General features: G+C 41.6%; 1 protein-coding gene and 1 long non-coding RNA gene across 2 annotated transcripts; both read right to left on the reverse strand.

Annotated features, from left to right (window-relative positions):
- On the reverse strand, positions 1-725 carry LOC116734487 (uncharacterized). Its single transcript, XR_004342229.1, has 3 exons — positions 528-725; positions 238-439; positions 1-154 (listed from the first exon to the last, which is right to left on the reverse strand). It is a non-coding gene; the product is annotated as an uncharacterized LOC116734487 (long non-coding RNA).
- A 214-nt stretch (positions 726-939) lies between these two features.
- LOC116734574 (uncharacterized) lies at positions 940-10,658 on the reverse strand. Its single transcript, XM_032586053.1, has 7 exons — positions 10,586-10,658; positions 10,343-10,473; positions 10,103-10,223; positions 8,770-8,936; positions 1,845-1,998; positions 1,662-1,745; positions 940-1,160 (listed from the first exon to the last, which is right to left on the reverse strand). The coding sequence occupies exons 1-7, from the start codon at positions 10,629-10,631 to the stop codon at positions 940-942; spliced, it is 924 nt and encodes a 307-aa protein (XP_032441944.1). The 5' UTR covers positions 10,632-10,658.
- Positions 10,659-14,819: the final 4,161 nt, after the last annotated feature.

Below are 14,819 nucleotides of genomic sequence, written 5' to 3' on the forward strand. Positions count from 1 at the left end.
TGATGGGTTCAATATTTCCAGCCCACATGCAGAACACAACACAGGAGACACGTATATAATGAAGTGAGTTTATTGAGAACACAAACTAGAAAAAAATAGTGAAGCGACGGGTCTCGTCCAGGGGAGAAGCGGGCTCACAGAAACGCTCGGCTCACTGGCAAAGGCAGAGTGGGGGGAGATGATGAGTTCAATGCCGTCGGAGACGGAAGTAACAACTGTTAATAGGAGCGGTCTTACTTGTTAGACGGAGGTTCGGAGTTTAGGAGGGGTTTGCTGAAGTGTCCGGGGACTTGGTCACTTTGTGGGTCCAGATAGTCCAGAGCTCAGCCACAGAAGTCCAGAAGGCAACGAGGAAGTGGAACAGAGGACGGACAGGTAGGCTCAGATGCAGTGGTGACGGAGGGACGGCGTGACTGCCAACCAGGAAATCCAGGAGGACCTGAAGATAGAGGAAGGCAACGAGGAAATTACTAGACGATCAAACTCACGAGGAACATAGAGAGAAGCTCTAGGGGGCTCAGAGGTACCGTTACTGGCTAACACTCAGGCATCGAAGTACTGGCAGTCAGCTCCTCTTGTACACCTCGCCTGACGAGCAGATTGATCTCAGGTGCGCAGGATGACGACACACCACTCCGGAGAGAGGTGAGTCTGGCGCTATCTGGTGGCTAGATGGTGAGAAGCAGCAAACAGACTCCCACAAGGAAAACAAAGAACCCCGGAACACAACACATGCGGCCTTCCAGACTTTGACTCTGATCCTTGGATCCTTTACCAAATGCTTTTCCCAAAACATATGCTACTTTTGGATTCTGCTCTTTAAATACTTCAAATTAAAGTCTAGCAGTGCAAAAGGAATGACTAAATATAAGAACATAAAATTATGAAAATGACCTCTCAACAACAGACCACCCCATTGCATGATTACAAAGTACGTTTTTACCGGATGACTAAATATAATCTATCAACATTTATGCGCAAACACTTACTAATTTTAAAGGAAATGTTCGCCGCATTATTTAAAATGACTTCTAACTGTTTACGTCCATAGTGGCATGGTTTTTTGAGAGTGATGCCATCAGGTAGACCAAAAGCGTTGATAATTATGCTTTCATTTTGAATGGAGATGTACGGGAGCCTTCCTCTGCCTCCCGCTTCATCTAAAAAAGATAAGAAATTTTTTTTAAAAGTTGTACATATTTGCAGTCAAGCTGAAGATAAAAAAGTGGATTAGTAATACAGAGCTCCAAATTGACTACTTAGAAAAGTGCAACGCACCAAAAAATTCTAATTTATACAGCCGTGCACATGCAAAGACCTGTGCACCTTGCCTTTATAAATCCCAATTACTGGGAAATATAATGCAGCTGCTGATCCGTTCTGTTGCCACCCATTAATACATATTGAAATTAGTGTGAAGCTTACAAAAACTGTCACACAAAGCTCATTTTTATACATATCAACTTGTGCATCAAATATGGCATATTTTGGTGCGTACGCACAATCATACATGTGGCCCGTGGTTAATTGACAAGGTGTTACAGACCATTATGTCGACATATACGCAGATACCAACTTTATTACTGCAATGAAGTTAAATTATGAATCCATTACATTGACCATGACTAGAAAATTACTAGAGTATGATAATGTATTCTTACTGTATTTCCTGTTGAAGAGCTCCTGCACTTTCTTAACCATTGGATCAACCGGTTCTTTTGCAGCAGAAGTAGATGATGATTTTCCTTAAAACACAGTGCAAACAAGAGAGAAAAGATCATGTAAATATTAAGTCCACTAAGCTGTTATTTGAGTTTGAGGTATCCCTGTCAGTTTGTGAAAACCTTTGAAATGCAGTGCAAAGTTGTCCAGTACGTCGGTACTGTCGAAGAACGAAGAAGCACCTTTGCTGCTCACTTCTAGGACTTCTAAGAAAGGCTTTTGATGGTCATACATCATTACACCAGTCTCTACACCAAGCTTCTCAAGACTGGCAACCTTCAACAAAGATCAAAAGAAGAGTCATTCAAAACAGCAGATATACATAACATTACAAAGGATAGGAATAAAGTTATTGAGCTAGAAAATTTTCATTATTTTAAGTCAGTAAGAAATAAAACAGTAAAAAATAAAACATAGAAATATGGCATGTAATATAAACATTCAATATTTCTATTACACATTTCAATCTGGAGAGACTCAGACGGAGATGAAAAGACAATTAGAAGAGTTTATTGACAAACAGAATTTAAAGTCTTTGGCGCTCGGGCCCCGGCTGGGGATAACGGTTATCGCAGCGTTAGCGATAGGCTTCAGATGAGCATCCCCGATGCTGTTAGGAACGTCATCCCCCGGGGCCCGGCACTGGTGGTGGAGGTTGAAGAAGGGTGCGGGCCTCAGGACCGGGCGAATGGAGGAGAAGGGGTGGTGGTGGGTTGAGCTCGGCTGGAGAGCGAAGGACACCATGGATGAAGGTCCTTATCAGCTGGGACTTGGTCGGTGATTGGACGTGACGTGGCTTGGTCCGGCGTTGATAGGTCGACGATTGTGGGCAGGTCGCTTCAATTAACGGGTCCCGGTGGGGATAAAAGAGTCTTCCAGTTTGAATTTGCGCCTAGGCTTCATTTCAATCTGGAGAGACTCAGACGGAGATGAAAAGACAATTAGAAGAGTTTATTGACAAACAGAATTTAAAGTCTTTGGCGCTCGGGCCCCGGCTGGGGATAACGGTTATCGCAGCGTTAGCGATAGGCTTCAGATGAGCATCCCCGATGCTGTTAGGAACGTCATCCCCCAAAAAGAGGCCGAGGCCGGGGCCGAGGCCGTGAATATAAGGCAGAAAGTAAAAGGGGGAAAGAAGTTGCGCTGACTTTGGCTACCGAGTTAATAACGTAAAGGACGTGACATGACAGTTAAAGGAGAGGGAGAGTAGGACGGGAAGTGAAGACCAGCTGGGAATGCTGCAGGGCAAGAGGCGGTAGAATACACAAAACACAGGGCATAGGGACGTGGAGTGAGAGCCGGCTGGGGATACGGCAGGACAAGGGAGGAAGGGATGTTGGGAGGTGACGGCCGGCTGAGGACACAACGGGGCATGGGGTAGCAGAACGCAGGGCATAGGGATGCTGGAGGATGAGCCGGCTGGAAATGCTGCGGGACTAGTGGGATGGACGTGGGCTGGCGATAGTTGGCAGAGGACACGGCAGGGCATGATGATAGGAAAGCCGGCGGGGAATGCGTGGGGTGAGAATGAAGGGATAGAAGAGGGGATGCTGGTTTAAAAAACGTCAGCATTAACTAAAGAGGGTTGTAGGATGAGGGGAGCAGGGCATAAGACAGGGGATGCTGGTTGAAAAACGCCAGCATTAACTAAAGAGGGGTGTAGGATGAGGGGAGCAGGGCATAAGACAGGGGATGCTGGTTGAAAAATGCCAGCATTAACTAAAGGAGGGTGTAGGATGAGGGGAGCAGGGCATAAGACAGGGGATGCTGGTTGAAAAACGCCAGCATTAACTAAAGAGGGGTGTAGGATGAGGGGAGCAGGGCGTAAGACAGGGGATGCTGGTTGAAAAACGCCAGCATTAACTAAAGAGGGGTGTAGGATAGAGGGAGCAGGGCATATGATGGGGGGATGCTGGTTAAAAAACGCCAGCATTAACTAAAGCAGGGTATAGGATAGAGGGAGCAGGGCTTAAGATAAAGGGACGCATTGAATAGAGGAGATGGAGCGGGGAAAAGGATACGGGGCAGCTGGCTAGAAAAGAAGCCAGCTGGTAGCGGCAGGGCTTAGGAGGTAACGAAGACATGGAAGGGACCAGCAGAGGAAGGAACAGGACAAGGGATGAGGGGCAGCTGGTTAGAAAAAGAAGCAAGCTGGAAGCGCAGCGAGGCATTAGAGGAGAGAGGCAGATGGCTGAAGGACAGCTGGGAATGGTTCGAGGCATAGGGAGAAGTGCCGCTGGGAGAAGAGTGATCACTATGGGTGAGCGGGGACACAGCGGGGCAAGAGAAGGTGGAATGCTGATGGGTGAAGGCCAGTAGAGGTGAAATAATGATACTATGGAGTGATATTACTGATAGAGAATGAGATCCCCCCAAAAGAGCTGAGGCCGGGGCCGAAGCTCAGAATTAGAGGCAGGAGGAGCTAGGCTAACTAGGGGCTTACGGGCTATGTCTCGAGGAGTAATTAGAAGATGATTGCAGAGATAGAGGTAAGAGACGAGAAGATGGCAGATGAAGGTGAACAAAGGTAAAGTGGATGCTATGAAAAGATATGTTAGCTGGTGGAAGGAAGCTAGCTGTGAGATAGCAAAAGAGGATGGGAGAATGAATAGACTAGAGTGAGAAAATAACTGCCTGCTACTGAAGGTGGGATGCTGATGCTAGGATCAGACTCAGAGGGTGACGTTAGAGGAAACGGGCGAAAGACAAGATCATTCTAGAATGAACCTGAAAATAAAAGTGTGAAGGACGATGAGGGGAAGGACATGCATCACGTTTGCTGCATAAGAGTGTGCACTTTTGCCTGAGGTTGACCAACCACCACCAGTGGATCGTGCAGTGCTCATCTGGCACTGAGGGAAGCTGCGAACACGGAGGAGAGATACTCATTACGTGAAAAGAATACTGAAGATGAACTGGGGATTTTTATATATATATGCCCATATATAAATTATGTAAAATTTTTTGCACTTATTGGAATAAAGAACAACGACTCGCCAGATCTAGATCATCATCCATGTGTTTATCTTCAGTTACATTGGTTACTGCCACGCGACTTCGCGGGTCTTTCCGACAAATCAATCGAACGCTGCAGCTGATCAGAAATGCTACTGATCGCGTTCTCACCAAAAACCAGGAAGATGGAGCACGAAACGCCAGTTTTAAGATCCCGACACTGGCTCCCTGTTGCCCAAAGAATTGACTTTGAAATACCGTTGTTAGTTTGCAAATCACTGAACGACTTGGCACCACGAAACAATGAGGATCTGCCGTAAAGCATCAACCTCCCAGGCTCATGAGGTCTTTCGGTTTGAGCCGCTCTACGACCCCGGGACCAGGCCAGAAAGAGAAGGAGCATTCAGCATCTAAACCCCGCGGATTGGAGCAACTCCCGGGAGACCTTAAAACAGCTGAAACACGACTTTGATTAATCTCGACTAAAACCCGCCTGTTTAGAATGTATTGGAAACATGCTCAATTACAAAGTTAATGATGGAACTTGACTTGATATAATATTTTGTTTGTTGCTTCCCTATGCATGACTTTGGTTCTTGAGCTGTTATGATATAAAAGCACTTGCGCTGAAGACACCTTGCTGCTAAAAGCTTTGTTGAGTGAGATCTTTAAATACTACAGCAGCCACAAGCATCCGGTAAGGGATGAGAGGAGAGATTTCTGGTTCGAAATTTATTAAATAGAGCTGAGAGTGGTCTACGAGAAATACAGAAGATGAGACAAATGAAGCTATTATTTTCACTCGCTATGGAGTTAATTTTTTTTTTTTTTTTTTTGTACCAGCAGATGGCAGCGAGACGACAAATAAACCGCAAAAAACGTTATCCTGATGATAACTCTTTAGATTGACATACCTGAATTTAAGTTGCTCGGATATACGAATCCTGCTTGAACGCGGAGAAAACTTACTTTTATTCGTTGACCCGCTCCCGGTCTCTTGAACAAACAGCTCTGAACGGCCTCTAACGATTACTTCATAACGCTGAACGTGAGCTCTTACAACAACGGCTGATGCAGCTTGAGAGTACAAGGAACCAATCAAGGTAAATGTGAATCGGACGGTTTCCTGAGCTCTTAAAGCGCAGTTATGTTAATCCATTTACGACATGCTATACGATAGGAATTTGATTGATTGATTTGGCTGGCTAGTTGAAAAGTGCCGTGCGACTACTTGACTTGGACCCAGGCGATGATGAGGGGGTTTGGTTCCTTTATAAAAAGCCGTGGCTTCAGGGCGGCTTGTAAGTGCTGATGGCCGTGTTAACGAATCCGTAAGGGAAACCGGAGGGTGCTTTATGATGATTAGTTCAGAAGCGAGATGGAACGAACGCATCTGAGCCTGGAACCTGAGTGAGCTAGAGAACAAGCTGAGTGAACCAGGAAGTGGCAGGATAATCTGAGAAAAAATGGTATGCAGATTTCAGATGAGAGATGAAGCGTAAAAGCACTGGACGGGACATGAGCTTGAAATATGAGAAAATGGGACAGCTTGCTTATTAGCGGAGAACCGCCCTGGCTCAGGATAAAATTTAACGGGTAGGGCGAAATGAATCTACGAGGCTGAACATGTACCACAACATCGGTAGCCTGCAGGCTACTTGTCAACGAGCTTAAGGTATTACTAGAGTCGACTTTCAGCTATCTGTATTACTAGAGTCGACTTTCAGCTATCTGTATTACTAGAGTCGACTTTCAGCTATCTGTATTACTAGAGTCACCTTTTAGCTAACTGAATTACTAGAGTCACCTTTTAGCTAACTGAATTACTAGAGTCACCTTTTAGCTAACTGAATTACTAGAGTCACCTTTTAGTTAACTGAATTACTAGAGTCACCTTTTAGCTAACTGAATTACTAGAGTCACCTTTTAGCTAACTGAATTACTAGAGTCACCTTTTAGCTAACTGAATTGCTAGTCACGTTTTGGCTAACTGAATTACTAGAGTCACCTTTTAGTTAACTGAATTACTAGAGTCACCTTTTAGTTAACTGAATTACTAGAGTCACCTTTTGGCTAACTGAATTACTAGAGTCACCTTTTAGTTAACTGAATTACTAGAGTCACCTTTTAGCTAACTGAATTACTAGAGTCACCTTTTAGCTAACTGAATTACTAGAGTCGCCTTTTAGCTAACTGAAGTGCTAGAGTCGCCTTTTAGCTATCTGTATTTATGAGAGTGAACTTTTAGCTATGATTGCCTGTATCAAACGGCCCTATTCGCCTCAGTCGGTTGGTTTGGGGAAACATTTGCACGGTTCTTTGCGTTTGCTGATTGTTGCCGAGGTTCTAACGCGCCTGCGCTCTCCTTCGCTGCCCTCTGGGTAACCCAGCGCGAGCGTCTCAGCACTCATGATGCGTTTAAAGGCGGCTTGGAGAAAAAGGCCACGACATGAAAACATCAGATAAGCAGTTTTAACTGCGAAAAAGAGCGAGAACACATGCATGGGAAGTACGGAAGCCCCCAATGTAACTAATTGATGTAAGAATGATGAAGTTTGGAACGCAACCTGAAAGGCGCATGCGAGTAGGGCCTGCGAGTTCAGGAAGGGGATAAACTAATAAAGTTCCTACGTTTTGTCGCGTTGTAAAGAGTGAATGAGGCACGTGAAGGCTACATCTTACCCCCGAAGCCCGAGGCGGGCGTGGCGTGGGAAGTCCGATGGGAGGTGCTGACGGGCGGGCTGACAGCGGCCATGCGGATTTGAGCCAAAGCGGGGAACCAGTGGGAAGGCGGTGCGATGAACGCTGGCGGTGGAAAGGAAGATGGTGGACGATGAGCTGGGAGGAAACGGCAGCGTAGATCGAAGCAGCGAGACGTTGCGGCCCGGCCGGGGCGGAGAAAGGCTGCCAGGGGATGTATGCAACGTAGACGGTGGGATTATGTGTCCACTTGCCAGAGACAGATCGTGAAGCGGGTGGCATAGGAGCGAGGGCCGGTAGATCCCAGATCGGCGAGAGCGCGGCGGGAGAAGCTGTCTGGAATGAATGAGGCCTGGACCGTAAGGAACTCTTCTTCCATCTGAGGAGCGTCTGAAGGAAAAGAAGGCGCCGAGCCCGCGGCTAAGCGGCTTTTGTGACTGACATTAGAGGTGGAAGGACGAGCAATGACGACGAAAAGGATCTGGTGAGATGGCTGACTGAGAGCTGAGGCGTGCAGCTGAACAAGTTGAGCTCGGCTGGAGAGCGAAGGACACCATGGATGAAGGTCCTTATCAGCTGGGACTTGGTCGGTGATTGGACGTGACGTGGCTTGGTCCGGCGTTGATAGGTCGACGATTGTGGGCAGGTCGCTTCAATTAACGGGTCCCGGTGGGGATAAAAGAGTCTTCCAGTTTGAATTTGCGCCTAGGCTTCATGTTAACAAAAGGTAGATGACATTAATACATTCAAGGTAGTCTTTGAATTTTTATTTTCAATTAGAACACTATGCTTTGCCTAAAAATTATGTGACCCTTATAAATTTATAAGCAAAATAATACAAAAACTTAGCAATACTAATTCCATTTTTAACAGTGAAAGTTATTGTGTCACCTTTTTTTTTTGGTTATCAAATTAAATCTTTATATGAAAATGTATTTTCTTTTTATTACCATTATCTTATATGATTAAACACTTTTTTATGATGTGAAACAGTTAAGTGGGGTAAACTGCAAGCACAGACTAAATATGTCATGCGCAAGCATCTTATCACAGATAAATAATAAATGGCATGTGGAGCAATGTATAGTGCTTCACTCAGTCTAGAGGAACTGAAAGGACTTTACACTACATTACGTAATTTACACACTGATGGTGGTGGGCATTAGCTCACCACCCAATAGGGTTATAGCCACAGCTGGTTTCAGGCAGTCTGACAGAAGTGAGGCTGTCATGCACTGGCACCACTAGCAGCCAAAGCATGTCGACTAAGACAGACGTAGTAGGCATTCAAACTGGAAACCCAATGATTACAGGGTTAACTCCTAACACTATTTCCAATATACAGTTAAATGGCTTGAAAACATTCTTAAGGTCTTAGCATATATGGAAAACCTCTATTTTCATCTGCTTTAGGTGCTTCTTCAATTTCAGGCATCGCATATCTGGGCTCATGTCATCTGAAGTGCGCTGAACCTTTAGAGCTGCTGCCTTCTCCGCATATTGCCTCTTCTGCTCTTCTGCCAAGGTGGACCATTTCTGCGTAATATCTTTCAGGCTTCCTAGCAGGAAAAACAAAACAAAGAAAAACAGCAAGCAATCCATTGACATTGTAAAATGTCAATGGATTTCGTATGGATCTCGTATGGCTCACCCCGACTCAATGGGTGTAGATTTTGATAAAGTTAAGGAAACTCTCTAACATTACATGGCAAATAGGAAAAGTTTCATCAAGTACTCAAGATCTCACAAATGTAATTTGACGAGATAAACTAAACAATACAAGTCAGATTTGTCTCGTAAGGATGGCTTATAAAAAATAACAGTCAAGGGCTCCTGTGAGCAGAGCAGAGCCAATTACAGGGGTGCCCAAACTGGGTCCTTGAGGACCGCTTGTTTTACTTCTCTGTCTGGTGGTTGTAACCTCCTCAACATGTCAATTTTCTTCTTTGGCCTTCTAATGAGCCATGATTGAATCCAGGTGTGTTAACCTAGATTCAATCATGGCTCAAGGGCATGAAGGTTCCAGCCCTTGAGAATCAACTTTGGAAACCACTGTTCTAGAAAGTAAATCGAACAGAACAATGCAAGTATTACACAACTACAAAATAACTAAGGCAAGATACTTTTTCCAAAAATTAAGTTTATGAATAGCCTGGTAAAAAAATGACCCATTGTACTACACATTGAAGCATCCAGAGGGTCTGGGCTATGGCTATTGAGACACTATTGCTCACTTAACACTCATTTAACACCTCTGCAGAGGTGTTAAATTTTACCCAATCACTAATGTTTGTCTGTGACGTATGTCATGTGCCAGTTCAATGCCAAAAATTCTACTTGAAATTGCATTCGCTGCAAAAAATAAATAAATAAAATAAAATAAATAAATACATAAAATCTGTCACTACAAAGACAGAAGACCTGAGCTCATCGAGGCAACTGTCCATGTTAATTCCATATTTGGAAGGCCAACAAAGACTGAATGGCTTCCTTTACTTTGCTACAACTACAGGCGGACTGCAATTCTAAAACAGCACAGAAAATTGGCAGTCTTAACAACTTCTCCTTCTGTTTACTGATTGGCACAATGAAACGTCTGCGGGAGATAATCTGAGTCAAGGGGAGAAAGCAAAGGCTGTGCTGTAAGTGAGAATTGCAATGATCAGGCTAGCTATACACACAACAATGCTTGTCAACATAACAGCTACAGTAAATCCTCTCTCACCCTTGTTCTTTAACTGATCCCTGCAGAACAGGTTGTAACCAGACAGGTCCTTGGTGTATAACTTCTTGTTTTTAGGTTGAGAAGAAGATGGTTTTTTTCTTCTATAGTTTCCAATCCAGTTCTAAAAAACATAAAAGTCTTGTTACAAAACAGGAAGCTTGAATTTATTTTTATATAAAATTAAATCTTGCCTTCTGAATTCTGAAATTGAACGGCTAGAAAGAACTTTGGTAAACATACATCAATGACAAACGGTGGCAAGCCAGTGGCCTGGGATGCTGCTCCAACCAGTGGAGATCCCACCCTGGTCATCCCTTCTTTATAGGCTTTCTGGAGGAAGACCTTCGCTTCCTCCGAGATATGTGTTCTCTCTTATCATGAAATGAAAAAAAGCAGAGCATATAAAAATATAATATTCAGGACAAACACATATTTTCTTAGATCTCGCTGTATAGCTCAATGTTTAAGAGATGCTACACATACCTCTTCTTGACATTGAACCTAAAACAAAGACAGAAAATACAACCATGACTATGAATAAACAGAAGGTAGCTGTTTTTTCTGCTTTGTGATAAATAAATATTAGCATGCATTGTGCTTGCAGGGTATCCCCCAGAAAACATGGTAAGCCTGGTGGTTGAGTTTTATGACAGTCAGTCATCCTGTAGCTGGTCATGTTTTTGAGATAAAAAATGTTAAAAGTTGACGGGAAATTTGAAATTACATTTTGAGAATTATGTGTTATTGAAAGATTGGAAGATTAATACTTGAACAATAACTATAAAGTCAAAGAAAATGCAAACGTTTTACAAAGACTTAAATAAATAAATAATGCTTAGCCTGGTGGGGCAACAAATAAAGAATGAAGGCCTCAGGGCTTATAATACACTGTGGGAAACGATGAAATGTAATGAACTGTATGATAGAATCCTAACATTAAATCAATATACTGATATAAACTAGTATACTGAAAACTATACGGTTTTTTAAGATATATGAAACAAAATTTTAGCACATTGTTGTTAAAGGTATGAAGGACAGCTACATTTGAACCTGACTGGCTTTTGAGAGGCTACTTTAGCGAGCTAAAGTAGCCTTTTTTCTACCAAATAGGGTTAAAAACGTGTCTAAATCTGTACAAACACATGCTGTGCCACATACTCGCTAACATTAACTCATAGAACTACCATCAGCAGATTTATAAATGTAGACTTTCGGTCTTTTGAGGTTTTTTACTACATTTTTATTTGACAGATTCAGGGGCTACTCACCAGCTCCGACCGTGGAAAGTGTCGCGTCGAATGACGTAAGCTTCTTCTTCTTCTCTAATGTTTTGTCGGGTGCAATCCGTAATTTATTATTATTACTACTAATACAAATATTAAACATTTTCATATGGTACAAACACAGATTTTCATATAATCATATGAGCAAATCCATCCGTATTTTTATTTTTAATTTTTTTAATTAAAAATAAGATTAGGGCCAACCCTAACTTCTTCTTATCATTATTAATGGATTGCAAGCAACTTCGGATGTACATACAGCCACCTAGTGGAAGGCTATGAGGTTGGACAACTCATAACACTACATAACTCTAGAATATACCTTTTAATTTCATTGTATGCTTATATATATATATATATATAAATAAAATTGCACGACCGGAAGATAAAAACACGGCATGTATTGAGAGAACACGTCTTGTAAAGATCCAATAAAATTAACCAAGTATGTTAAATTTTGGCATTTATTTTGAGTGAATTATTGGAAAAAATCCAAAGAAATAAAAGGCATATTGGAAATATAGGTCTTTAAAAAAGCGAACAAAAATAAACAAAACAGAAAAAAAAACCTCCGGTTTTAGACTTTAGTGAGTTGTTTTTAAATACTGTAACAATTATTACAATACCTAATTAAAATCTTATGACGGATACGTTTGGCTTTTGTATTTTTAGTAAATTCTTAATATCCTGTTCAAATTCGCAGATAAATTATAAATAAATGTTTTTAAAAAAAGGTTCTATTAGCGACAAGCGGCTGTTATCACCGATAGAATGGTTGATAACAGCCTGCTAGCAGGCAGAGCAGGGACCAACTGAGGCCATTCAATGGGGCTGATAACCACTGATAATCGCCATTCTATGGGATGATAACATCCGAAGTGGTATACATTTGGATACCTGTATCTGGGTTGTAGGCATTTCCAATATTGGCAAATACATTTCTGAATACCAGAATCACATCAGTGTTAAATGGGCCAATATGTCCTGTACCCGAGGCTGACAAAGAGGCTGAGAAAGCCACTCGTTTCACTGTAAGACAGAAACTTAAGTTACCTTCAGTTTTTGATGCCACATCTTTGATTCTCAACGTGAGGGTGTTACAAAATATTTCCATCTCCAAATATAAATAGTGATAGGGTCTCTATCTATTTACGTAGGACTGTAAGAATAGGGTCACACCATTTGGTTGCTTTAAAGGATAAAAAACTGTTTTTACGTTGAATTTTTGTAATCCAATCTTAAAGCCTTTGTTACCTAGACATACGGTCTCTCCCTCTCTTTCTCCCTCTCTCTCTCTCATTATTTCCAGCAGCGAGACCAATTCATAAAGTTTTTATTTCTTTACTTTTTCAATCTAGTAAATAGATAAATCTTCTTCTCCACCCTCTTGCAGCTCTATGTTTATTAAGTCCAACTCACCCTGAGAAATAAAGTAATATGGAATTAAGTAATTTTAACAGGATCTGAAAGGTAAAATTAGGACAATTTAAGTCAGTTTTAAGCATTAACACTCTCTTTCACTCACTTTAAAACATGTAAAGCACTTTTCACATGGCCAGTCTATAGCATAGCTGGCTGCAGCTGCAACATGAGAACATGCACAGGTGTCATGCCGTAAAACTCCCCACCACATTTAGTTACAGCATCCAATCTATTTCAGAATAAAACCTAGCTGCAACATTTTTTAAATAAATTACTTAAATCAGCATAGATGAGACATCTAAAGTGTATTTTTTTATGCTCCCTGAGTTTAAAACATAGTGAGTCATTTGTGTTGGCTGAAATATGAAAGCTAAAAATATAGAACGAGCTTGAACCTTCAGGCTTATCAGAGCAATTCGAAGGTAAATGATTGTGAATTTTGCTCAATTGCGAGGTAAATTATAAATTAACTTACCTGTTCCCTCCTTCCACAGAACCTTCACTTGGTGTTCAGTGCTGTTTGCCACGGCTTTGATTGTGGTCACCTCTTCTACCTGTGCTGGAGATTATGTAAAATAAATAAAAAGAGGAGTCAAAGGAAAAAAATAGTCTTCATTTTATTATTTGCATAAGGATTAGTATTTTAAGAAGTTTTTGTTTAGTACACACTACTAACTGTAATACAAGTTCATCTTGAGATCTTTTAATAATTAAATTAATTAATACACTAATTGCTCTGATTCTTGGAAATCAAATATGTGACCTCATTAGATTGTAACATGTTATTTCCTTTTTCATGTAATAGATACCTTGGTACTGTTGTTTAATCATATCTAACTCATTCTTTAGCAACTCCAGTGCGCTGGCCTTAGCTGTTGGTGTAAAAAGGAAAAAACAAAGATATAAGCCTCTTTTGACTCAGCCATGCTTCTTTCAGCAAATAAATCTATTAGGTGATTTTACCTAACCTTGTTTTGCAGTGGAAATAGTTTTATAACTTAAATTTTGTGTGAGACTTGGGCTTTTTTATTATCTTTACAATCAGTTAAAATGCTACCATGAGACATAAGCCATTATGCAACATTTAGAGACAAAGGTATAAAATGAATGTGGCAATGATTTGGCAAAAAGGTGAATTGACCGGGAGGAAAGGCATCTCACGAATAAATGCAATAACGGCTTAAAATGATAAATTTCAGTGGACAGCAATGTTAGTGCAAATGATGCTAGGTAAATGTGGTGTTAGCGAGCTCATAAACTCTCGAGCCTCAGAGGCTCCATTAGATTTTCATGTAATAGATACCTGTGATGTGATGTTTTCCACCAGAAAACAAAAACCATAGATACAAAGTTTTTACTTGTGAAAATATTCAGGAGTCAACTGATGCTCCAGGCAGGTTAAATTGTTCTGAACTGGTACCTCAATAAACTCTACAGTTTTTGGACTAAGAAATAAAAACTAAGAGTCTGAAGTAACTGAAAACTGCTCACAGTTTGAAACCTTTATATATCTATTTTAAAAGGACGTGCTCTCCTCCATACTACCTTGATTTAAACCTCAGCTGTTTCATAACGGATTTTATTTCTAGTGCACTGACTGAAAACCACTTAATTGCCGCCAGCCCTGCGCTGTCAGTGGTGTTTGCACAAGAGGTGCCAGCATCGTCGCACAGATCGCTTTCATTAGATATAATCTGTAACTGATCAGGGGCTCCGTGTTTATTCAAAGGTAATTTCCACAAAGTAAAAGGATTCCCAGGTCTAATCTTTGCGTAGAGGTGGCTGAGGGAATTTTGGGGAAAACTGAAGCAATAAAAGCGAGACTGAAGCACAGAGATTTCCTTATTAATTGTCTGTCTGAATATTTCTTTTCGTACCCATAGAGCAATACACTACATCGTCAGTTCTGTGAACTCACGAAACCCCTTGCAAAAGTATTCACAAACCCTATGGAAGCCCGTTTCTGCCATTTATTTATTTAAAAATAAATAAAAAATAATGAGATACTA

This window comes from Xiphophorus hellerii, chromosome 15 (genome assembly GCF_003331165.1).
Source record: "Xiphophorus hellerii strain 12219 chromosome 15, Xiphophorus_hellerii-4.1, whole genome shotgun sequence".
Lineage (NCBI taxonomy): Eukaryota > Metazoa > Chordata > Actinopteri > Cyprinodontiformes > Poeciliidae > Xiphophorus > Xiphophorus hellerii.

What these genes read in the sequence shown, in the direction of transcription:
- LOC116734574 (XM_032586053.1), bottom strand. Translation starts at nt 10,631, where the DNA reads ATGGTTGTATTTTCTGTCTTTGTTTTAGGTTCAATGTCAAGAAGAG. An exon ending in TAAAGCAGATGAAAATAGAG is followed by an intron (nt 1,999 to 8,769) that starts GTTTTCCATATA and finishes TCTTTGTTGAAG; the next exon opens with GTTGCCAGTCTTGAGAAGCT. An exon ending in CTTTGCACTGCATTTCAAAG is followed by an intron (nt 1,746 to 1,844) that starts GTTTTCACAAAC and finishes CTGTGTTTTAAG; the next exon opens with GAAAATCATCATCTACTTCT.